The sequence below is a fragment of the Cinclus cinclus genome, chromosome Z, assembly GCF_963662255.1.
Source record: "Cinclus cinclus chromosome Z, bCinCin1.1, whole genome shotgun sequence".
Classification (NCBI taxonomy): Eukaryota; Metazoa; Chordata; class Aves; order Passeriformes; family Cinclidae; genus Cinclus; species Cinclus cinclus.
The window spans coordinates 59,292,587-59,318,936 of NC_085084.1; the positions used below are offsets into that span (position 1 = coordinate 59,292,587).

Consider the following 26,350-nt stretch of genomic DNA (forward strand, 5'->3'; position numbering starts at 1 on the left):
AGGGAATTTAAAAACACATCTCTCTGCTTTTCCTTCCCCTTTCCAGATTAACTAATCCAGAGGATGGAACTGGTTACTAATCCCAGTAAAAATAATGGCTTTGCTTAACCCACATCAGCATTTATTCTGCCTCAGTCTGCTGCAACAAAAGAAAGCTATAGAAGCAAAATATGCCCACCTCCACTTCTCTCTGAAAGAAGCCTGGAACTGGAGTTCCAACTATAGTGCAGTATACTAATTCAACATACTCCTTTAGCAGACTGGGTTCTTATACAGTACCTGAGGAAGTTTTAAAGCTCTTAAAAGACAGAAACCATAGGAAGGCAGGAAACACATATTAGAGAAACAGACAACCCATTAACAGTGAAGCCTAATGTCACTAAGACAAAAATCTGTTTGGAAGACCCTGTGGTCTGGGTACTAACTAATGAGTACAAAGCATCAATAAAACAGCCTTCTTTATACAGCAATTTAAGAGTATAACAAGACATTTATGATCCCAGAACTCCTAACAGAGGTGGCATCATTTATTGCCTCTCAGCTCACTTGACTACAACTACACAATCATTCCACAGTCACTTCTACCAGTTTACAATTGGGATTTATTTCCTTACCCGGGCTACTGTCAAAGAGCTGACAGGCAGTTTTCTTTCATAAGTTCTGTCCATTAAGTGGGCTAAGTCAGCTGGAGAAAGCAGAAAAAAGCATGTGTTTAATCAATTGGCACAACAGGAAAATCTGCAGAGCCATCATATAACCTAGAATAGAACCTATGTCCTTGAAATCAAATTCTGGGTTCTCAACATACCATTTTAAAATTGTATGAAAACAGTACTGTCAGTACTTACATGGGAAAGTTCTCAACACGATGATCCTAACTTATTAGAAAAAAAAGGGTAAGAAACCTACTCTATAGCTGGATGAAATTAGTATAAATAATGTAAGTAATCTAAAACAAAAAATTAGCTGATGTCCTTAAAATTCCCACTTGCTTTCAAGCCTAGCATATATATGCTGGACAGTGCTTTAGACATGGGGGTTTTTATTTTACAGTAAAACAATGACACATGTACTACCATACTGATAAACCTTAGAGTCACAAACAGCAATCCAAAGAAATCCTGTTAATCAAATGGGGAACTATGTCAGTAACTAAGTGGCTTTATACCATTCTGCTTCAGCAGTTGTATAACAGTATTAATCTGACCATGCCAGAACTTCAACTTCTGACTGCAGACAGGTAGTCATTGCATTTAATGAATTAACTGGAAGTTAAATTAATTTGGAGTTTTAGCTTTGTACTGTTCCTGGAAAATAAAGACTACTCAGAAAGAATAAGCTGCTCAATGTATGCTTTAATGTCATCTGTTTGACCGTGAACTGACAATATCAAATCTATAAGCTTTGGAGACTTCAATCACACTGTTTCTTGTTATTCTCCCCCATTTTCAGGACCAGAAACCTAACACATTCCCTCTGCAACATGTGGAACTTGCTTCCTCTTTTGCAACTGTTACTTGGTGAGTCACCCCTTTGACACCTCTCAGTAAGGTCCACTGGCCATCCTTGGAAAGCATCCTTGGCCCATTTTACAATTAATTTTCCAGAAAGGTCAATCTGCCTCCACACCTGTGAGTGAAATGTGAGTTAAGCCAACTGCAGCACTACATCAGAATGGAGTAACCCTTCTACCCTTGCATAGGTGTCTGGGGCAGGAAACAACATTGCATCAGTAACACTGATCTGTCTCTGAGGGACGATGTCCACAAGACCAGAAATATCACTATTTATTTCTTTAAAACACCTGTACCACAGTGAACACTGGAGGGCACAGTTTTAACAGAACAAATGAGACTCATTGCTACTCTGACCTTGTAGGCAATCTGTCAAATTACAGCACATGGAGGAAGTTCACAGTAAAATGACAGAGCCCTGACTTGCAATAAAACAGTTGACTCCTAGTCTGTACAATGATGCTGTTTGCCAAATAGGAGCACTCCTTGTTGACATAACAGCTTTCCTCCTGAGGAGTTCTTCAAAATGCAAAATGAGCATTTATCCTCTGGCTGAGGGAAGGCAAACTATTCATGACCATGAAAGCAAAGGGAAATTTGTAGCAAAGTTAGTAAGGCCAGTACCAGCTCCTACAAAAGACAGCGCAAGATGCTGATGTGATGTGGGTTATCAAGGCCATGCTATACAAGACAACCACAAAAAAACACATGCAATTTTTTAATGGTAAAGAAATTTATATGGGTATATCCTTACTAGTGCCTTTCACTCTGTGTTACCCATCTCTCCAGAAGTCACAAAGGTCATGATGAAGTACACAGGTGAAGGCACAGGGAACATTCCCAGTGGCACCAAAAGTTACAGAAGAAGGGATGCTGCAACCAACTCAGCTTATCCAGATCAAAGCACAAGGTAGGTCCTTGCCTAAATTAAGTCAACGTTCATCCACCATTCTTAATCTCCATTTTGAGACAGCTGGAAAGAAGTGCTTGCTTCAAAATCTATTATCTTTGATGATACAGCAATGTGGACCCGAGACTCAGAGTTCATTTATCAATTCCAGAACTGATTTTGTTACACATCACCCTCCTGAAACTAGAAGGTGATCCCTAAGACCATTCTGGGCCACCCTCAAGCCCTGAGTTTGGCATTTCTTTCGTCAAGGAGATGAAGAGCACACTCTAGAAAACACTGACTACTTTAGCAGAATATAAACCAAATGAATACAATGCCATGGATACAAGATCACAAGGCTGTTAGCCATCATACAACAGCATCCTCAGAGATTTCACATAGAAAATTTTAATGACTGACCTTTATTGCTGTTGACAAAGCTGAAACCCTCCATCGGATCTACAGTATGGAAAGCACTTATCTGTGAACTCCATATATATAGTAAACACTTATCTGTCATCTTCAGTGTAAGACTCACAACAAAATGAGGGCTGATTAAAAGAATAGCAGACAAATGAAGATAATGGGAAATTTAGCTTTGTTTTCAGACAAATTGCTGTTTCTGCAGTAGTAGTATTACAGGAATTAATTGCAATGAGTAATTATTTCCTAGCTTGTTTTTTGTGAAGAACACCTAAAACCAGACTTTTTCTCAAATGCATAATTTGAAATAATTCAGCCACCTTTTGTAAATCAAATTTTCATAAGCTGCTACTCAATAACCAAGATTAAAGTTTCTTCTTAGTTAAACCAGCCTGATAGCAGGACTAGAATGCAAGAATGTGAATACCCAAGTCTCCTAGCATTGTTGGTGGTAAAAGCTGAGTGCTTGCATTGGTGTATAAACCAAACCAATATTTTAATGGCCAAATCAAAATTCTGCACACATTTTAACAGATACACACTGCAAATGCTTTTATCTGACTCATCAAAAAAAACCCCCACTAGTTCTACACAATCTGTCATGTATGCTGCCTAAAAATACATTTCTACAAGATTAACTCCATAAATTTAATTTCTCTAAAAATGTATTACTGCATATTCAAGAGTTAATGAAATGAACGAAACAAATGAACAAACCATAAATATAAGCTTAGGTCATTTAATTTCAGCCCATGACTTCATAGAGGTCTCTGCAACATTGGTATATGAGATATCATGTTCACTTTTATTGTTATTTGTTCACAGAAACTCATCTGGTTGCCTGCAACAGGGTGGTTCAGGACAACGATTAGAAAAATACTGACCCTCACCTTCCAAGCCAGCGGTTATGACTCTGATACCAGTTTGCTGGCCTAGGAAATCACCACAGTTTCAGTTCAATTCACAGTGCATACCATCCACGGAATGTAGCCACATCAACAAGTAGCACATTATCAGTAAGTGGCATATTTGGCTGCCATATAGGTCACTGCTATTCTACTTATACCCTTGTATTCTTAGAAGTGATTCATTCAAGACAGAGTTCTGATCCAGTGGTGGGAAACGGCGATACAACTGAGATGCAAAGTTTATCTGTCCTGGGAGTGATGGGTAAAACTAATACCTTAATTCACAGACTGTTGATATAAAGAAAGCCTTGTTTTATTTTAAAGACCCAACTAAAACATAAAGGCCAAGGCAAGCATTTTGCCTTACTAATTTATTTGTTCCACATTTGTCTCTATTTCCACATAACTGGAAAGAACAAGACCTTTGTACTGAACAAGGCTTTGAATGGAAATTATTAATGAAGGGCAGCACTGCCACCTGGTGTTGCAGATGAGCCAATTTAGGTACTGTGACTCTTTCTAACAAAAAAAAATTCCCATGTCACCTGCATTCTGCCATCCCCTAGGATTCTGGTTTCCTTGGTACTACACTTTTAAGAAGTGGAATCCAAATTACTTCTAGGCAGGTATGTTCCTACCAACAAATAATTTGCAAATTCCAAATTAACACATTTTCAATTCCTATCTTCTTGAACAAAAACAATTCGGTACACAAAATACAGTCTTGCTTTTTCCCGTACATTTTTCAGTAGTGAAGTTTGCTAAACTCATTCATACCTGGATTCTAAACTGAGGTTACAGAGAAGAAAATAAAGCATGTCTAACATGGACACAGTAAATGAGTTTGTGTCTGGGACAGCACATCATTGCAGCAGAGAAATGGAACTGGCTTTAAATCAACAAAAGCACTTGTTTTTCCTTTAAAAGTATCTTCACAATAAAGTTTTGCATAACAACAGTTCTGAAACAACTTCTGAAACAAACAAATAAAAGAGCATTTCCTCAGCACAAGGAACTCACTCTAGCTATAATCACCAGCTAGTACAGACAAGATTGCATGTGCAACCATACAACTGACAGTACAGAGCAGACGTCTGCAGGGCTGTCTCTTCTCTGAAAATGCTAATACAGCTGACACTGTGCTAACTTGTTTTCTCTTTTCTGTGAACACAAAATGAAAATGCAAAGCAGCTATTTGAAAATCATGGAATAGACATATGCTTTGGCTCAAGACCATCAGCAGAGGAGCAGCAAGAACTGTGCCTGCCAAACAGTCACAGAAGGTCTTGCCAGGCCTGGAGAAAGCCAAATAGCACCAGCACAACATTTTCTTTTACAGTGGACTTCAGTTGGCTATGACATTTGTCAAAATAAGAACCCATTCCCACCTGAAAGTGACTAGTTCAAATGCATCCCAAGACACAAATCTGTGGCTCCAGCCCAAAATATACTGCATGAGCAGTCCTATTGACAGCAAAGTGTAACAAGGTATTAACAACAGTTTCTGCAGGATCCAAGCTACAGACATAAGGACCCACTCACTGTCTGCTTTTCATCCATCTTGACAATTCCCACCTAAAGGCTCATAGGCAAATAAAAGAAACAAATTACTGCATAAAACACTGATCAGTCTGATCATTTTTCTGTCCTTCTACCTGATAAAAGCCTCTGAATTACACTGATGATTCTTTCAGCCTCAATCTGTGTTGCAAGTAAAAAAACACAGTTCAGGGGCCCAGTAATGAAAACAGACTATGAATTAACGAGTCTTCAAAGCACCTGTAGTACAAAATTTAAAAAATAAATAATCTATCTTTACCATGGAAGAATGCTTTGCCAGATGCTTTGCATTTAACGTAGTCACCAAAAATAGTGGAATGTCATTTCAAATTCAATCTATACAAATAATTTAGCTATAAAATCTGCACAGGAGATCTCAGTACTATCAGCAGACAGTTTAACATATAGCTCCTTGAAAATAAAAAGTTTAGCTTCACTCTCCACCCCTTCTAGAAAAATCTGTAATTCAAAAAGAAACTGCAAAACCCTGAGGAAAACACCCTCCTTTAAAAATATCCTTAAGTATGACTGCCCTGTAATACCTACAGAATAGCTTTTTTTCACACTGCAGTACTGTTAAAACAATGTCAATGAAGACATCAGTCAGAAACAGTCATACACTCTGGATTTTGTGAAAGAAAAAAATCAGCTCATAGAAACTGAACATTAAGTAAGCAGACAAATTTAAGCTTGTTTCTGCACTATGGCTTTGAATACACATGACAATTTTTTAACATGTTGAGCACTTTTTTGACATAGAAACTCAGAAGCATATTGTTTCACAGCCTTTTTATTTTGAAGGATTTACAGATGGAAGGTAACCAAAACTGTTCTCAGGTTGCAATTAATTAGACAAATTAGAGAGAAGAAACAACCGTTCTCACCCAGGCTGTGCTCCTCTTTTTTTCTCTTTTCCCATCTAGAGCTATCCACATAGGCTGAAGAAAGAAGAGATCTTCGACCTAATGAAGACAGAAATCACTATGTAAACTGGGTTTCTTAAACAGCTCTAAACAAACATTTTATTAGGTATCACCCTTTTGTGTCATAGCTACCAAGTGGGATGCATTAAACTGTCTTTATGTCAGTATCTACTAATGTAAAAATTCAGATTCTTTATACGTGCATCAGCAATTACATTATAATACTTAAAACTGAAAAGCTTTCCCTAAAAGTTTTTTTTATCAGCATGAAACAAGTATTTCCAAACTGAAAGTGTGCATTTAAGAAAATAGCAAATCTGTAAATGCAGAGAAGACCCTCAACAATAAAAACAACTTCTTTGTGCACACATACCTCTTTCATCACCTTAGCAATTAGCTAAATGTAAGTTAAAACCAAACCAAAACAAAACAAAACAAAAAAGCTCCAGACAGGCTTTTCTGCTGTTGTAGAATGGTTATTATTTCCACCTATAAAAGCGTGTGTCACCGAAAATGCTTTCATTTTTTCATCATTTCCTTATCACCCTTCTGACACACAATTATACCCACACATCCAGCACTGAACACCTCAGGAAACTATCGTCAAAAAAATTCAGAACACAGGATTCCACAGTAAGACGTTAAAAATATGAAAATACGTACAACACGTCACCAAACAGTTAGAAAATTAAAAACAAAATAAAATATAATAAAGCATTACTGGTTGGTTGGTGGCATTTCCTTTAGTTGTCTTTTTTTCACTATGTTGATAAAAGAGGTACGCAAAAGATTACGGGGGTTTAGCGTGGTTTGGGGTCTTTTATTGTTTTTTCCCCCAGCATGAACAAAATGTCATTCATTCATTCATTTATTCACAGCTAAGGAGGCCACTAGGAAGCACGAGGCTTTGCGGGGCTGTTTCTGCAGCACAGGCCGCGCGTGTGCGAGTGCTGCGCCGAGGCCAGGCCCAGAAAGAGCCAGGGCCAAAAAGAGCGAGAGCCAGAAAGAGCCAGGCCCAGAGGGAGAGCCAGGCCTAGGCCCAGAGACAAAACCAGAGCCACAGCCAGGCCCGGAGAGAAAGCCAGAGCCAGAGCCGTGGCCAGGGCCGGGGCGGCACGGCCGGGACGCGCGGCTCCAGACACCAGCAGGCAGCACCGACACACGCGTGCTCGGGGCAGCAGCCGCCGATCGCCGCCACACTGTACCCATCGCCACTGGGCTCAGTTCTTCCCAAAGGTCAGATCTTTCACTCTTCCAAAAGATCAGCCTTGGTGGCGCCTCCGTCACCGCCGGTACCAGTTGTGCTGAACGCGCAGTGCCGCGGGTTCGGCAGCCTCCCGTACAATTCCGCGTGGCCTCCCCTAACCCAAAAAGGCAAGTCCTACCACGTCGAGCTATGAAATCGGCAGGCGGGTATTATCTATTAAAAAAACAAATTGCCAACAGTCTCCTGCACTACGTGCTAGCCATTAAACGTCTTCTGAACGACCTCCAATTCCACACATGCACACAGAGAGAGAGAGGAAAAGGGAAAGCTGAGTGAAGTCCATACGCAGCATCCCGTCCCTGCACATGCTCCCCACCGCAGCCGGCGGCAACCACGACAACCAGCGCCGCGCCCCCCGCCCCGCCAGCAGCGCACCGACCTGGGGCCGCGCCGAGGGCGCTCCCGCTGCAGAGCAAGGCGCGCCGGAGCACAGGGGCGGCCATGGCGCCGAGGCAGGAGGAGGGGGGGCGGCGGCGCGGGGGAGGCTGCGAGCGCCCCGCCCAGCGAGCCCGGCCGTGAGATGGCGGCGGTGCTGGCGGGCGGCTCTGGGCGGGCGGTGCGGGAGGCGGCGCGGCGCTCGGCGGTCCGCCCGCCCGTCCCGGGCGGCTGGGGCTGCGCGCCCGCAGGTACCGGGGGTTGTGTGGCGGGGGTGGGTGCCGGGATGCCCGGCCGGGGCGCGAGGCTGCCCGCTGGCTCGGGAGTGGCGGAGTACTGCAGGTCCCGGCAGGCTCGCTGGCCGCTGCCAGCTGTGTGCCTGACGGGAGCTGTAGTTCTTGCGGGAATGCCTCTCTCGGTGCGGGTGTCGTGGCGGGGAGCTCCGCGGTTTGTGCTGCGGTGGACAGGCCGGGCTGGCGCGGCAGAGGTGCCCCGCGGGGACAGGCGGCGTCACAGAATCGGTGAAACAATCACATAATGGCCTGGGGTGGAGGGCACCGTAAATATAATCCACTGAGAGCCCCGTACTGTGGGGACACCTTCTAGCAGACCACGTTGCTCAGAGCCCTATCCAAACCGGCCTTGGGCACGTCCAGAAATGCTATCCACAGCTTCTCTGAGCAACTTATTCCACTGTCTCGGTGCCCTCCTGGTAAAGAATTTCTTCCTTGTATCTTACCTAAATCTGTTCTTTAGTCAAAGCCTTTGACTCCAGTCGAAGACCATTCCCACTATGTTCCAGCACTACATGCCCTTGCGCGTGTTCCACTCCAGCTCTCTTGTAGCCCCACTGAAAGGCTGCGATGAGGTCACCCCAGAGGTCAGTGTTAGTCAGCATGTCCCCCGCTTGCTGCTGTCAGGATATGATATTTTAAAAAAATCAAGCCAAACAAATGAACATGCAGCTTCATAAATGTGTATTTATTCTGGGAGGATGACAGCCTTATCCAGAGCCTGGGATTCAGAGATGAGGAAAAAGAGGCACATGGAAAAGACGTAGAGACAGAGAGCTCCCTAGCCTAGGCCCCGGCTGGCCTTTTGACACGCTGTGCCAGCCGTGCTGAAAGTTTGGCTCAGGTTACACCTCTGTTTTACCCCTCAGAGACATGGAGACCCCTCTCTCTGAGCAATGCTCCGCCTATCCCCTTCAGAGGCTGGCCGTGTAGAGGGTTGCAGTGTGCCTGACGCTAAGCAGGTTGGTTGGTTGAGTTCTCTGGGATAGCCTGCACCACCTGCACATGCCAGCTCTCATATTCATCTCCCTCCTTTTTCCTTGGTGGTCCCTTTGGTTTTGAAACTTTTCTGTAACGCTGTAAGATATGAATCTAAGGAAGCGGTACAACTCAGCAAATTGAATTGAAGAAGGATAAAACTCTGCTGCCCTTCTGTCTCTGTTGACACTGTGACCACTGAGTGTTGATGATGTGTGGTGTACTAGTCCCAGCCCAGGCACCAGCATGATTTCTGCACCAGCATGATTTCTGCACCAGCTTTGGAGAGGCCCACGACAAGGATGGTCTTTCAGTGCTAGAGCAGAAGAGGTCTGTGGGAAGGAAATGGCAGTGTAATACAGGTCAATTTCATGCTGAATAAAATGTATTTGTTTACCCATTGGAAGTGTTTCAATCAAATTTAATGGATAAATGTGCCATTTAATGGATTTTTTCCTTCAGGTTTTATGAAGTGTGTCATCATGCTTCACTTGGTTAGAAAACAAGTGTTCTTGTTTATATGGCCAGTTATATTTTCCTAGGGATATGCAGAATAAACAACCTAACTCAGTTCAGTACTTGCTCCTGCTCTTTCATGGTTAGAAAAAATCTTTAAAAGCCAAAGCCTTAAAATTTTAGATTGTAACAGGGTAAGCTGTTATGTGATTCTCTGTTGCAAAGACAGTAGTTGCGAATAAAAATCTTCTAGACACCTGTTTTTGTGACAGCAAAAACTTGTCAAATAGTTTTTGCATGATGCTTGTTTTAAAGAACCTTCCAACACAGTACAGTTAAAGTCAGGACCCAAAGTTAATTTTGACATTCTACACTAAATGACTGTCTTATCTCTGAAGTCTCTACTGCAGCAGAACATTACTAGCTGCCGAGTGTTACTACAATCCAAATAATATCCTTGTTGTTTTTGTAAATTAAAAAAATAAACTTTTTGTGTCTTCCTACTGCTTTTGGAGCTTCCAGAATGATTCATTTTACAGTAGTAAGGAGAGCATTTGTGGGGTAAGAAGGTTGTGCTACTAGTGAATTAGGTAAAACAAAGGAAAACAAGACAAATCCTTACAAAAGTCTAAAGGAGGGGGCAGGGATTTTGTGCGGAATCTTCTTGTACCTTGGCTTAGTGGAGAGGAATGTAACTTCTAGTTTTTCTTTAGCACAGCCAGTAACTAGGTACTTCTTCATCCTTGTGCACGTAAGCTCTGGAAAGCTGTGGCATGTTATTTGGGTTCTTTTGTTAGTGATGTGAGTAGCTGCAGTTTTTTGCAGTCTGTCTTTTAGTGTCATATGTGAATGATTTTTCATTGCACAGTTGTCAGTAATTCATACACGCCAGGTTCTGTACGATTAAATCATACATTGTAATATAAAACTCAACCTTCCTTTTTTTTCTTATGGCAGGGAAGCGGTATCTGCTAACAGAAGAAGATATAAAGTTACAAGAATTTCAGCAGGTGAAAATGGCAATTAGAAATGAGCTTCATGGTAATAAAGGTATAGCATTTATTTCATAGTCACCACTTTTAGCATGTCTTAGGAAACAAAGTCATAATAATATGATGCCAATTGACCTTATTTAAAGAAACAAAATATGCCTTCCTCTTGCAAGTGTTTTGTACTTAACATTAATGGAAGATCTGAAGCTTTGTAGAATGAAATGTAGTATTAATTACGGTGTGTTGAGAATATGTGTTGAGAAGCTTTCATGTGTGTAAGGTTTTTACATAAGACCTGAAATATTTGTGCCCTCATTTTTCCAGCTATGTTAGGTAGTCTAATAAAAAAACCAATTTCAGTCTAGAAATCTTGCTTCAAGTATATTATCAGCACAGAAAATTAATGCAAAGCTAAGTAGTTACTTTACTATCCAGAAAAGGGCTTTCACAGATTTTTTTGGTGTGTTTTAAATTTCTTTTTTAAATTTGCTCTCTAAATTTTGTTAGCATATATTTTTAGATATTTTTTTTTGCCTAATGTGAGTTCTCAGTTTTACACTCAGTTCCAAATGATATATGCTACTCAGAATATGAAAAGCAAAATGTTTTCCAAATTAATGTAGGAGCAAGATCGGTGGATTTCTTTCTGATTTTGTCATGTTATTTAAAAGGTATACAAATTCCTTTCTTTAAGAAACATAAAGCTGCCCTCATTATTTAAGAAAAGCAAGGTAAAACTCCTGGTTTCTCATGCGTGGGTGTGCTAGTGATACAAACTGTTCCAAAGATTGAAGTTAATTTTAAGGCAAGAAGGGACAAATAGTCAGATCTAGTTTTATATAAATCACTCCTCTCAGGGAGGGAAGCAAAATCATCCTGATGTTTTTTTTCTATATTAAGTTGAATTTAAATTGTGCAGTTGTTAATCATAGTATCATCATCTTTTCCTGGGATGATATTCTCATATTGTAATTTATTCATCCTATACTTGAGAAACATTGATTTTACTGCTGGGGGTAAATTATTCCTGCCCAAGCAAGTTATTAGAAGACAGATATTCTTCTATATGGATCACAGTTCACCTTCTGCTTTTGTGCAAACTGTATCCATTGAAAAGTAATGAAATCATTGTTCCAAGCACCTATTTGTCTGTATGAGTGCACAGTTTCTGTATTAAGTGTTTAATGTTACACTTGAAAGATGAAAAGTAGTAATTATGTATACTAATAATAGTAGTAATAATAACAATAGTAGTAGTAATAAACTCAATTTAGAAAGTTTAGGGAAAAGAGTAATAACTGTTATACAGAATATATAATTACAATTGTTTTTTGTTTTTATGAGGCAAGTATTAACAATTGTTTTACAGTAGTTACAATAGTTATACTATTAGCTACAGCAGTTATAGAGTTAAAATAATGTAAATACAGTTCAGATCCCAAATATTTTTGAAATTTCTGTACACTTTTTAACACATCACCACCGTTATATATGCATATGCGTTTTTCTGGCTTCACAGGCTTCAATTCTGCCTATTCAATTCTTCAACTCCATTATTCAGTTCAATTCAGTTCAATACTCAAAATTGAAGTCTTGAGGAAGGACTTGTATTTGCATGTTAAGCATTAAGTAACTGTACACATTGTTCTCTGGGATGCCTACTTTGCACCTCTTGTGCAAAGAGTTACTAGCTTGGGAAGAGCAGTGACCCAGCAACTGCTACAAAAAAGTTAATTTCCCAAATCAAGATAGGTGGCAGCGCCATGAGAGGAACGCAGCTACCAGGTGGTATATGTGATTTTAATCTTGTGCATATATGAATCAGATGCTTGAAATTACCAACTGAAGGACAAGTCTTTGTGCTTGCTTTTTCATAGGAAAATGTGCTGGATAGAGAACCCTCTCTTTTGGAGCAGAAGAGTAGCAACCCCAAGGTTATGGTATTTAAAGAAATAGGTAGATTATATATGAAAGTCTTTGTGTGTTCATCAGCTGTGAAAGAATTTAAGTCTTCTTTATGAACAGTGTTGAGTAGAAGTTCTTATAGTCATTTGAATGCTGAGTGGAAATAGTTTTGTTTGCTTGCTTGCATTTTAGAAAAAGAACAAAAAATGTTAAAAAAATTTGTTCCTTGTTAAAACTTCTGCGTTAGCTGATATGCTCCGTAACATATATAGTGAAATAAAGTTCACAATATGCATCTCCTTCGTTTTCTAAATCTGGCATGACTTCATGGGGACACATTAGCTTGCTTGCCTGTTAGAAATTTTATGCCATTTTCTTGGTAAAAAAAAAAAAAAAAAAGAAAAGAGTTCTGCTTCATTGAGTCTCCATGTTTCAGGTACCAAGTATGTAACTCAGCTAATGGAATTGTCTATAGACTGCTGCTGTATGTGTTTTATTTTCAGATCAATACTTTAAAAATATTAAAGAAAAACTAAAGAAAAATGGAATAATTCTCAAAAATGAATTAAAAAGTTTGCTGCATTTATGTCAGACTTCATCTGATGTGGAACTAGCCAGAGAAGTTATTTACAGGTATTTTTAACAATCCAAGTAACACCCTTTTCTGCCTTTATCATTTTGCTTTGATTGGATCATCTTTTTTTGCTTTTATTAGATCACCAGGTTATATCTGCAGTTGAGGTCTTGACCCTAATTCAATTGCAATACGTATGGTTAATCCCTTAATTTAAAACTGTATTTTTATTTAAATACTTTGGATCTTCCAACCCTTTAGAGGCTCTCAGGTCAGAGGAAAGTTAAGCTGTGGGAGCAAATTGGTGTCCTACAGTTTGGTGAACCAGAGAGAAAAATTATCCCGCAGCTACAAGGCAGAGGTGTTCTGGGGCATTCCAGCCAATACATGACTAGTTATAAACTGGCCTGTAACCAGTAGTCAGTAGCAGGAGGTTTATGAATGGAAACTTTCCCAGCAAATATGATACAGGGACTATAAAGAAAAAAGTGAAATGCTTGATATTTTTGTTGAGGTATTTTAGCTGGTACTGCTGCTAAAATAAACTGCTTCAACTTCCTTTGCTGTTGTTCCATAAATAGAAGATAAAGTAGCTTGGAATTTTCAAGGCAGAGACCCATGCTATTCTTTATCCCATGAAGGTTACTTTATTGGTAATAAAAGAGGTTATTTATAACCAATTAATATATTTTTTGATCAAAACAATAATTTTCCTTAAAATTAATTTCCTGTTATCTAAATATCTTTGGCTGGTGCAGCTAGGAAATTGGCATAGTCATTGCACGTACATACCCTCCTCTTTATTTAAAGCTGTTGTCCGTAGGCAAATTCCATGCCCTGTGTGATTAATTTTTTAATCTTTCCCATAGGTACCATGAACAGAATGGAATCACAGCCTTACATAATTTTAAATTTGGACCACTCTTTATGAGGCTGTGTTACGAGCTAGACCTTGAAAGACCTGCAGTAGAACTTATTAAAGATCAGGTAATTCCCCTATATATATTAAAAATATTGTTGTTCTTATTATTAGTCAGATATGAGTAATGGTATGCTACACATGAGCCTTGCTGAGCTGATAGATTTGAAGATGTGTTGCAGTAACAAGGATGTCCATTACATTAATGTAGGTGTGCAGATCACATGGTTTATATTTTAACACAGTAATTAAAAAGAAATTAAATACTAGTTTGATTGGTTAATTTATTTCTGTATGATTGTGTAATTTGAATAAAAATTGAATTAAAAGTATTGATGAAAGAATAATTACTTAAATTAATTCAGCTGATGCATGTTTTACTGCATCCTGTGTTGCACTAAATCTTGGAAATGAGCACTTGTGAGTTTTTCTGTGGTAGTCCTCCAAAATTCCTTGGATTACTTGAACCAACAGGTTCACTGTATTGCTCTGTACTTCAGTCTCTCTCTGAACCCTATAGAAGTGGTATGATACTCATTAGCTCGAAGAAGAAGCTGAGGGATTTGTTTCTGAACATCTTTAAAATTCTGTGTCCTCTATTATGGCAAGATAATAATCTGGTCCAGTGTGTACAATAATGTTGTGACTTCAAAAATCTCACAGCCAGTGTAAATCTTGCTGACGTTAATTCATTAAGGCATGAGATTTGCCTAACCAGAAACGGGAGAAATCTTGCCACTATTCTTAAGTTAGGCATGTTTAAGAAAGGGTATATGTAGTTTTTATTTGGTTTGAGGTTTTTTTTAATTGAGATTTGTATCATTAAGATGGGAACTGCTGTATTTATAGTATGTAGTAACTGGTGAATAGTAAGGCACAGTAACACTTCTTCAGATTCATTTGGAGAAACTCAGTACCCCTGATATTTTGTCTATTCCCAATACACAGTGTGGTTGAAGTGAAATGTAAAATTTAATTAGTGTCTCATCTGCTACTCATACCATCCTCACTCAAGCTCTTGTGCTGATCTTTCAATATTGTGATCAGCAAAAAATTCATTGAGTTTCATGGTGGTGGTACTTTACCCCAAGGATATTGTTCATCAGCTGCAGCTCTCAGTGACTTCTGCTTCCATTGACTTAACAGGTCATTAAAAAAATGATAGTGGGACTCTCTGAGAAATTTCTGTTTAATTCTAGTAAACTTTTGACCATAATGAGTCACTGGTGTTTTAGACACAGGGAACCGAGAAGATTAAATGCTGAACTTGTAGAGATGAGAATTGTTCCAATAGGAAAACCTGCTAAATGCTTTGCACAATAAGACTCTTCACTGTCCTGACTATATTAATGCTTGCTCTATTTCCTTCCAGAATTTGCATGGTTTTTTCTCAGACAGTACATCATTCCATATTTTGATGTCTATGTTGTTTAAAAAGGGCCATTTTGAAAGTAAGTACCGTATTTGCTAAGGCAAATTAATTTTGGTGAGGATGCTTCTCACTGTAAGTGGTGTGTGTGGGTGTGTATATGTATGTTTGCTGATTGGCTATGGCTTTAGAAGGCCAAACATTGTATAAATAACTGTAGATGCGAATGAGTTGCACTGTAGTGTAATAAAAATGGAAGAGTCTATTTGTTTCATACTTCCCACAGAATTCTTGCCATTCAAGTTCCACAGAACTGTTTTATCCAAGAAATCTTTTCCCCCAAACCCTCTTCACTAAAGTCTTACCTTTCTTTACTTCATAATTTCCCATAGCATTTTTTCTTCTCTATTCAAAATCTGGTTTATGTGAGCTTTGGAATGTTAATTTCCTCAACAATTTTTTTTTCTTCATTCTGCATTTGTGTCAGATCAAGGAGGAGTATTTTTTCCCCCAAAACCGTATTATATTCTTGGTTTCTCTTACTTCTGTCCTCACACAGAGTGGTTACTGCAATGTAGAAGTCCAGCCTCAAATCAGTTTGGCCCTTTGTGAAGACAAGGGGAAATCATCTGACCTAACTTAAAAGAGTTTCCATAAGAAAACCTTAAAACTTTTCTAGCAAATCCCTTTATTTGATTATTGTTGCACACATAATGGCTGGTCTCTTAACATTTGGCCAATTTAAGTCCAGCAGTCCTTAAAGTTGACATTAAGCCACTGTAAAAGAAACCTAGATCAGCACCTCAATGCAGCATTATGAAATGGACTGTGTGATTTAATGAGGAGATGCTATGTAGTTTGCCTATATTGGTGGAAGCTTTCCCGGCAGTTAGGAACAGTGAGGGTGGCTTTATCAAGTATATAGAATTTAGTTTTTGATTTTTATATAAAAATAATAGAAGAATAAAGCCATGTGCTAGTGTAAACTGAAAACCTCCTTGCTAAGTTGAAAGAGATCCAAATGACCTTGCACTAAACTTTCTGAATTTTTCAAATAACGGATTTCAGTTCATTCATATTTTCAAATAAACTTACTGAACTCATACCTTACTGAACAGTTTCTTCTTTACAGTTATGAGAGGTTAAAAATTAAAATTTTGAAGTGAGCAACACCAATATATTTTTGATAGGTGCTTTGGAAGTTCTGGTAGAAATGAAAAAACAAGGTGTACCTTTCAACAAAGAAACCTATCTACTTGCAGCTGCAATATGCTATAAACTGGTAAGTATTATGAATGCAAGTATTTGAAGTGCCTTCTCTATCTCTTATTTTAGATTTTAAATTTTGGATTTTTTGAGGGTTTCCATAAATTCCATGTCATGATTTTGTATCTAGTGCAAATATTTTAAACATATGCAAGTCCTAAGGTACTTTGTAGTACATGATATGGTGGACATATACAGGCATGAGCATTAAGGAGCAAATATAGTACAGCCTTTGATTACCTTGGAGTATTTTTCTCTGTCTGCATCTCTTCAGCCTCGGTATTGTTTTTATAGTCTCATTTCCTTAAGGCATGTATGTACATGATATGTTCTGTTTGCCAGACATCCCCCATCCATTTCTTCACTCCCCCCACAAGAAGTCTTGAACCATTTATATAATTATACACAAGTTTTTCAAGGAATAGAGTTGTAATCTCTTCTCTATACGCCTGATGAAAATGGGCAGCTAAATGGAGAAAAGAAACATAAATTAATGCCTTTAGGTAAACAAGCAACCCCTTGAGCTTACCTGATGTTTAGCTTGAAGAAGAAGCGTATGAGCATGGTAAGAAACTAGAATACATCAGTTCTAGTGAATGTTTTTGTAGAATTGTTTCCCTTTCATAGCAAAGTGAGATCCCAGAACTTTTTTATTTTTATCTTTCTCTCCAGATTTGAATCAGTTCTGCACTCGAACCTTTCCAAAACTCATTTGGAAACATTCTCTCATCTTTTATAAAGATTCTAGCTAGGGAAAAAAGTTATACCACTAGACTAAACTTCCTTATGTTTCTCAGCTAACCATGCAATGAAACTGGCCATATGTGGTAACAAGGAGTTAGCCTAAAATGGTACCTCAGCAGTAGTTTATGGGGTTTTTCTGCAATTCTCAGTTCTAATGAATTGAGGCAGCTACAGGTGCCTTTAGGTCTGCTGTAGCTTCTTTCCTAAAATCTTTACAAGTTTTTTTAGCATGGCCCACAGTTAGAACACTGGGATCCAAGGATGTGCAACAGGAATAGGTTCCCAAGTCTTCTTTTTCTCAAGCTTCTGGCCCTACTTATGTTTTCAGTGAGAATCTGGCCCATAATTACTATTGATAAAAAGAGAGGGGGAGATGATTCTACACTGTCACCTGGTTGGATTGAATAGTCACAATAAATCTGTGGGACTTTTTCACTGAGGTAAAATACTGTCCGTGGGGCAATAAGTAGTAACCCTTCATGCACTAAAAAGGATTAGGTGGAGCTCTTTTAAAAGCTTAGTCTGTTGGTTCATCTCTTAGGAGGAGGAGGAGGAGAAAAAATGAAGCTCAAAGTTGCTTTTTCTCATGAAGCAAAATAAGACGTATCAGAAAAAATCTTGAAACTAAGTATCTTCAAGATGCAGTACTCAAATAATAGAAATAATGGTACTGTATAAAATAAAAGTTTTGCTGGATTTTTACCATTCTTGATTTATTTTGAATAACCTTGCCAGAGACCAGTACAGAAAAATGTACAAGGCTTAAAGCTCATATTATTTCCAGTGGATAAAAAAAGGAATTAATGTTTAAGCTTTGCACAGAGATATTTTTGAGGTCAACTCTATAACACTTCTGGCATGGTTTAAGTCACTGTAAGGCCCTGCCATACCCTGAGGTAACAGATGATCTTTCTTTTAGTGCAGGAAAGAGCTACAGACCTTTTGATCAAAACAAAGTATTTTTTAAATAATAATTAGTCTTCTGGTGGTCAAAACATTTCTAAATTTTCAAGGAACATATTTTAAACCATATTTTGCAGGAATATCACTTTGAATACTAGGAACAGAAATCAACACCAAATCTGAGGACTCTTATCCATATTGGTGGTACCAATTGTTACAAAACCTCCCTGCTGCCAACTTTTAGGTTTGAGTACTATTTTGTCTGGGGTCCAGTCAGTTCCACTTGCAATTTCCAGGGTGAGCAGCATTGATTTGGAGAGTTGATAGTTTTAGAGGTAGCACATACCTAAACTCATTGCCTTTTACTATTGCCTGTTGAAAATTCCCAACAATAATGGAAGCTTTCTGTGTTTGAAAAAGGGAAATGTCTAAGCTGTAATATTAGAATATATACTTCGGAAACATTTTTCAAGAATTAGAATATTTTTCAAGTCTCTCCTTAAGAGAGGCTGAATGTTCAAATTCACAAGTACACAGCTTTCTTTAGTAATGGTACTTTCTTTAGGAATGGTACTTAATAGTTTGAAGCTCAGAAAGTGTTGTTTTTCAGTAACTATCTAATGTAGCTTTTAGAATAAAATAACAACAAAAATAAATCCTTCCTTCCTGATTTAGAAATTATTTGAAAGTGAAAATGAAAATGTGTATTTGTTCAGTATACTGCTGGGGTTGTTTCATCTGTTGCAGAAGCCCAAATAGTTAGGGCAAGTTGTAGTTGTTAAAATAATACAAATTATTTTCACCTTCCTGTGATCTCTGTCACTTTGAATATGATATTTTGATGTTGTAGTTCTCAAAAAGTGCTACACTGAGTCTGCTTGGTTGGGTACAGATACATATTGCCTTAGTGATTGTACAATATGTTGACTTCTGAATACCTTCTGTATATCACTGCAGGTGCATATAGTCCTTCCAGGTAACCAGAATAACAAGCACAACTTATTCTGATATTTCTATGCAGGGCAACCTGGAGTCTTCCAAAATCTCTGCGAGACTGTTTGAGGAAGCACAGCTAAGAGGTGACATGGTACCACTGCGGGCATACTGCTTTGCAGTGGCAACTGCTCTCAAGCAGGTACAGTCTGTTTCTTTTCAGTTGTGCCTGGGTCACTGTAGAGAGAGAGAGAGAGAGATGCTCTCTAGTTTTGCTGTAGACAGATAGTGAAAGGAAACTGACATGGAGAAAGCATTGCTATGTAATAGCTTCAAGTATTGGAACTTTCATGCTCCTGAAACAGTAGGATTATAGGCAATGCTCACACAAATTGAATATGGAAGTTTGTAAATCTAAACATAAGTCTTGAGTCTAATGCACATATGTTTTGTGATAATGCCATCTAGAATATTTAAAAAATAGAGAGTTAGGCCAAAGGTTAGGTGTCACCATGGATCTAGTCCCACAGATACTACTATTTAGTGATTTCCTTTAAATAGAATTAAAAATTTAAAGTATTTGCGCAGTCATCTCTTTTAAATGTTTGTCTTGGGAGGAAGACTCCAAGGCATTGATGTGTATTTCCCTAGTGCTGGGGAGGTGGACTTTCTCCACAGCATGTTTTCTGCCTGGGGAGGTTTTGCTATACCTCACATGCCTAAGTACTGATATGAAGAGGCTCTGAGGCAGCACAGGGTGAAAAATGGAGCAGGAGAATAACTATTAGGAAATTCTAAACTTTGGAGTGAAGTTTGGATTTCATCTGCCATTAATTTGTGTATACAGGTTGGGTATGTCCTGAACCTTCTCTGTTTCATGTTAAAACAGAGGTCAGAGATGCTGGAAGTGCTATAAATTTGATCTTTCTCACAAATTTGAATAAGTGGAATAGAATTGTTTGAAGTTTCTATGCACTATGTGATCTTTTTTGTGTTGTCTCTGTGAATGAAGATACTAAAAAATAGCATCATTGAAATAAATTTATTCACGTGTGCAGTGGCATGAAATTCTTGTTTTGCAAATGGAATAATGCTCCACATTACATTTAATTGTTCATTAAGCTGAATTAATTTTGTCTGCACTTCTTACTGTAAGATGTTTCTTGATCCCAAGTAGCATTGCTTGGTCTAGTAAATGTCAGTGTATCATTTACTGTCTATACAAAGCAACTGATGACATAGATACAGTACTGTAAATGTGTATGTCCAAAAGGTTAGAAAGGCTGGGCAGATTAAATATACAGAGTAACATATGCTTCATTTCATTACTCTGACATGAGTTGAATTAAGCATGTATGTAAATCTTAACATATTTTAAGTGATCTCATGCTCAATGGTGGTTACATGAGGCAGACACACACACAGTCCTGAAGAGCCAGATGATGTGGGAACTCCAGCATAGGGTATTCCTTTTGCAGGCTGGATGCTGTTTAGTGTCTGTGGATCTTGGTAAAGGGCTTCTAGATGCTGCCTTGTGATTTATTGAAAATTTGTGAAGGACTGTTGTTTTTCTTTAATTGCTCAAGTTTTTGAGAAATGTATGAATTTTTTTTTATTTTTTATGATTCCTTCCCAGAATGATGTAGCACAAGCCAAATTTTATTGTTCCCAGATAATGAGAACAGAGAATAAACTCTACAATAATCTTAAAGTAAGTATGCTTGCCTTGTATTAAAATCTTGCAGAGTATACTACACTGGCCTATGAATTCCCAGGTGCAAAGTAACAGAAGACCAGCCTCTTACTAGCACAGGCATGTGTTCATAGTGTTGCTGAGCTTGTTTTTTGAGCCAACAGACAATTTCTGTCTGTTGGATTACTTACATTCTGAGCTGTTAACAATCTCCACCTACTTTTTAAAGTCACTTCCTCCTATACGTGGGAATGTAAAATAGACCAGTCCTACATCTGCGAGCATAGACCCATGTACAATTTGTAGTTATGATTTTTGCTTTCTAGCTCTAAAAGATTTTAAAAATCCAGCTCCAAGTAAATGCTCTGCCCACTTCAGGCCCCTTTCATCCCTGCAAACTGTATCCACATGCATACATACAAAAGGTTTTTTTCTTTAGTTGCAGTCTACAATATGGGAGAAGGTCTGCATGTGCCATGTTAGTGACCTCTAGACTGTGGTAAAAACCACGTTACTCAAGAGCAGGTAATGCAGCTCCATCAGAGAAGCTCTACCTCAAGCCTCATCCTTCCTTTCCAGATCCCAGCTGGTAAAAGCCCCCAAACGTTTGAGGAAATTGATCATTCCATCTCTTTCTTTGCAGTGGATGGATTTTTCTCAGTGTACCATCTGGAAATGTAATTTACCATGCTTTGCTTCATGTCTTCATCAAAACACTTTTGTAAAAATTTGCTTTCTTTATGATATGTACTATTTGTGTGGTGTGTTTTTATTGTATTTTTAAGGTCCTTGTCCAGCTCAGATCTGGTTTACTAAAAGAAGTAATAAATACTTTAGAGGCAGCAGTGGAAGTAGATACTCCTCCTTTTGTGAAAAAAACTGAGTTTTCTGAGCAGGTGGTAAGTATACAGTCATGGTACTAGGCTGAGCCATGACAATGGTGGTTCACCTACAGAACTAGAGGTGCCTGAGTATGCCCTGCTGCAGTTGTTTGGGCTCTGATGCATTCCAGTACAAAAGCAGCTGGCTAGCTTCCTCTGTTTTTGGACAAAAACACTTAACTGTTCGCTTCTTTTTTTTGTTGTGGATCTTGCATATAGAAGCTCATATTGCATCTGAATGTAGATGACATTGTCCCCAGTAGCATTGAATGATTTAATCCCTTGCCTCCTATGCTATTTTTATTTAATGTGAAATGAGAATAAAATTTCTGGTAACAGCAATATTGTTGGGTTGGTAATGTATGAAAGACCTATGAGGGGAAGTGTGATATGGGAAATAGTAGCTTTTGTTATTTACTATATTTTACTGTGAAAACTGGTTTTTACAGGCTTGAACAATAAGAACGCTTCCTTTAGAGCACATATGTAGCTCCTCTCAGTTTGTCAGCATTGCTGCTGCTTTTCCTAAAGCTTATTTAGTATATTCATTTTGGATATGCCTGTAGAACAAGACATTTAAGACAGTGTTAATAATTAAATACGTAGTCTTTCACTGCTGCCTATTAAACAAAATTAATAACTAATATGCAAAGTAATAAATATTAGGAGAAGGGGTGGGCCAACCTTTCAAAATATAGCCCATATATATTAACTGCCATGTTGAAAAGAATGCTTTAAGCAGCATTTGATTCTGTAAAGTCATTGCAATAAATGCTGCATGTGTTAGTGTTGTATTTTGACTTTGGGAAATTTTTAGGTGCCAAAAGAAGACTAAGCATTATTCCTTACTGTCCCCTTCCACAAAACTTCATTGATAATAATATTTTTTAAGGGATTTATTTAACACTTGAGCGTATACTCTTGTGGATGGCATACAGAACTTGTCAGTCTTCTATAGTCTGAATGTTATGGATTTGTACTGCACTGTGCATTTACAAAGACACATAAGAATAATTAGAATGGTGGGGATCTGGAAAGCAGATTCCAGGAAGCAATTATGTTTCCTGGATTTAAATAGAAAATAATTGTTTTTGTCTCTAGTAGGACTGAAAATAGGATTGTACAACTTCAAGGAAGTTTTAAATCTAATAAACTCTCTTTAATAGCTAAGCAGTGCCTTTCCACCATTTTGTGATGCATAATGTACTCTTCATAAAATCCTCATCTTATGAGTCATTGCCTTAGCCACTTATCTTACACTGTGTACTTTTTTTGAGTTACTGCTGTTCTTCAGTGTAGTGGTAGAATGAGAACTCCATTTGCTGAACTGTAACAATCTGTCATTTTCTCTTCCTTAGCTGGCTACAGTCAGGGAAAAGATGGAAGAGAACCCTGACCTTTCTGTCAAATTAGGAAATATTTATGCAAAACTACAAGCTTCAGGACGGATAACCATGTGCACACTGGAAGACATGCTTTTCCAGATTCCTAGTTCGAAGAAGACCACTGCAAAGCTTTTAAATCAGAAACAATTGAGCAATCAGGGTGCTATTCCACTTTGGTCAAATCTGTTGTTAGAATAATTCAGTATTTGATGCCAAACTGAACTGCTGATAGCATCTCTTAAAATCCAGGTTTAAATAAAATGTCTTTTCCATTGTTACACAGTGAGAAGTTTTAAGTTGTTTGTATAAAATTTAATTTTAAATACAGATCATGTAGCTTCTTTGTTTCAATTTGGATGCTAAAAACAAACTGCCATAGTGGGTATTTGCATGTTTTTCAGAAATGGGAGTGATAGAAAGGTTTGACTTTTTCCTCAGGCTCTTGTGTCAGAATTTTCCTATGGTAAATATTTTTGAAGTGAATGGATGGAAGTCAGCAAAGCAAGCAAAGTGGTATGAGTATCTGACCTGACTTCTGTGGCTCATGAGAAGAAAATTTGGTGTTCATTGGATATAATATTCTGACTGAAAGGATAGGAGCAGGCAAGAGTCCAGATAAAAGAGCAGGAAGTGCTTGAACTGTTAATTCAAAGTCTCAGGAGTATCGGGGGAAGCAAGCATCTTTTGTTCACTTTAATATCTTCTTCTAAACTTCTAAAGAAATATATTAGTATTTTTTCATATCAATGGGGATCATGGAAATGCCATGGGAATTAGCTGGTAACAAGTGGTTGCTTTCTCACTTGAAGGAGATCAAAAGTTACTCTCCAAGTGAGTGACTCAATGAATTGCTTCATTCTAATTTTCTGATACTAAGATTCCTAGGATAAGCTAATCTTGATGCAAATTTGAAGCTAAGTAATAAAAGGTTTCTAACAGCAATTCTGATCACATTTTTAGCTATAATTACACCATCTGCATAGTTTATCCTATTTTTTGATTGAAAAAAGTATAAAGAAGCTTCACTTTGTCCATCTGTAATGACTCTACAACGAATGTACTTGACTCTAGGCATGAAAAGTTTTTTTGTGTCTGTGAGTCCTGTATACACCCAAGAATATGAACTCACTCACCATCTGGAATAGAAGGAATTGGAAACAGGTATACCTTGGCTAGCATTCATGTGCCTTTGGTTGCCTTTGCATGTGAAATGATGAATATGTTGATAAGAGAACTTGTAGGTCTTGTGAGCACAAGACTAGGTAGAACTCAGCTTGGTACTTGCCAAGTTGGGCTACATTCTCTTTCTGCCCTCTGTATATTTATTTTGTCTCTGCCCCACTCAAGCAAATGTCACAACTCGGAGTATTATTTTCTGTGAATAAATATCTGCATCTATATCACTGTAGCCAGTGAGACACCAAAGAAGGAATTCATCCACGTTTCAAAACAAATGTGGCTACAGCTATTGGGATGTTTCCTTCTGAAGCTCTAACAGTCTTATTTCTTTTGTCACAATGTGTCCTGTTAATATTTAAAATGTACAAAAAACTGTTACACAGTTGATGGAATTTCATGCAAGTGAAGAATAATTTGAAGTTTGTATCACACTTCTGTGAATCGTGTGTTCCCTTTTTATGATTGGTGGCATAGACCGAAGTACTACATACATTAATCTAAGAATACCGCTATTGCTTTTTTCTGTTATATTGTGTAGTATGTAATTCCACTGTCCTGGTTTACAATACAACATACATATTCTATTACCATCTGAGAAGTGTGATCACCCTTATCTCTGTGGGAAATGTCTTCTGTTGATGGGCCATCACTGATAAGGGTGATCATCCTTATCTCTGTGGGAAGTATCTTCTGTTAATGGGCCATTGAGTCCTACTATAGAACTGATAAGATTACTTCATCCCATTGGGAGATGCTCCAGCCAGGAGGATGAGCCAAGCCTTTCCTACCTAGATAAAAACTGAGGTTTAGAACGCCAAAGGCAGCCTTTCTCCACTGGATTCCAGAGGAAGAACCAGGTCCTTATCCACATCATCGCTGGACCCTTTGGAGGAAAACTGCACCAGCACCCTGACTGACAGGGTATCAGGTTGTATTCTGACTCTGTCAGTGGTTTTATTTTTATTATTGCATGTATTTTGTTTTTTTCTTCTTTTTTTTTCTCTTCCCTATTAAAAATTGTATTACTGACTTGAAGTCTCACTGGTTTTGCTTTCCAAACCAGTACATCCACGCATAGTTTTCCCTTTGTTGAAAATTCTTTTAACATTTTCAGTAATATGTGGACCCTTGAGAAGTTCCCAATCTTTTCTCCTCAAATATATTTGATAGGAGATTTGTAAAGGCTGCTTGCAGTGTGGCAAGGATCAGTGCCAAAAAAATTAAAAGTAATTAATTACTATTCAGTTTACTCTGTATGGACAGGAAAACCGTCTGGTGTCATGCAGTACAATCAAGACAACTCTTTGGTGTTAGAAGTGTTTAAATGCCATGTTTTTAAAGGCCATCAAGGACAGTTTGACCCATTTAGCCTTACACAGCAAGTACATAAGGTCAGTTCTGTTTAATTTCCTAACTTGGCACTTTAAAACTTGTATTAATTGCAAGAAGTTATTGTGTCCTAGGACTATTTGTTCATTCTAATCAGAATTGTTTAGGTTCCTAACTGAGGCTATATCCTACCTGCAACTGAAGTAATCATAACTTCTATTAAAATTGTCAATATACTTAATGTTTTCTGTATTTTTGACTGCTTGTTTTCTTGAGGTTTATTTACTCAAGAGTAATAAGTTGATTTTTTTTTAATAAATAACATCCTTGTCTCGAGAAAGAAAGGAGATGCACTTAACAGTACTTCAGTAGAAGAGGAAAGCAGGGACTTAAGATTAAAGGATAGGTTCAAAGAAATACATGAAATTCAGACAATTAAAGTTAGAATACTGGCTGTTGCCCTAGAAGTGTTATAGACTTCTAACATTTTCCCTTAGGAGAAAAAGCTATGAGAAATAAGCAAGTTCTAGTATTTATGCAGCTGATTTCCAGATAAGTCTAAATTGTGTCATAGAAGTCTCAGAGTCTGTTATTTGGGTAATCTTGAATTTGGGTGGTTATTTATGGACTCATCTTTTGGTACAGCAAGATTCTAAGCACACTGGCTTTTGTGTTGAAGAGTCTTCAGT

General features: G+C 38.2%; 2 protein-coding genes across 3 annotated transcripts in view; one reads left to right on the forward strand and one right to left on the reverse strand.

Annotated features, from left to right (window-relative positions):
• The window catches only part of MRPS27 (mitochondrial ribosomal protein S27), a 42,233-nt gene extending 34,303 nt beyond the window's left edge, over positions 1–7,930 (reverse strand). Inside the window, exons 1-3 of one of the 2 annotated variants that reach the window (XM_062513140.1) lie at positions 7,867–7,930; positions 6,182–6,259; positions 615–685 (exon numbers count right to left, since the gene is read on the reverse strand). In XM_062513140.1, the coding sequence (XP_062369124.1) occupies positions 615–685; positions 6,182–6,259; positions 7,867–7,930 (213 nt within the window). The remainder of the gene's footprint in view (positions 1–614; positions 686–6,181; positions 6,260–7,866) is intronic. The other variant, XM_062513141.1, reaches the window with a different exon arrangement.
• Positions 7,929–23,431, forward strand: PTCD2 (pentatricopeptide repeat domain 2). The gene is given in 11 exon segments (XM_062513142.1): positions 7,929–7,958; positions 7,960–8,113; positions 10,547–10,639; positions 12,990–13,119; positions 13,918–14,047; positions 15,352–15,430; positions 16,539–16,630; positions 19,283–19,396; positions 20,831–20,905; positions 21,673–21,786; positions 23,127–23,431. Coding segments are annotated over 11 exon segments (1,236 nt in total). The 3' UTR covers positions 23,352–23,431.
• Positions 23,432–26,350: the final 2,919 nt, after the last annotated feature.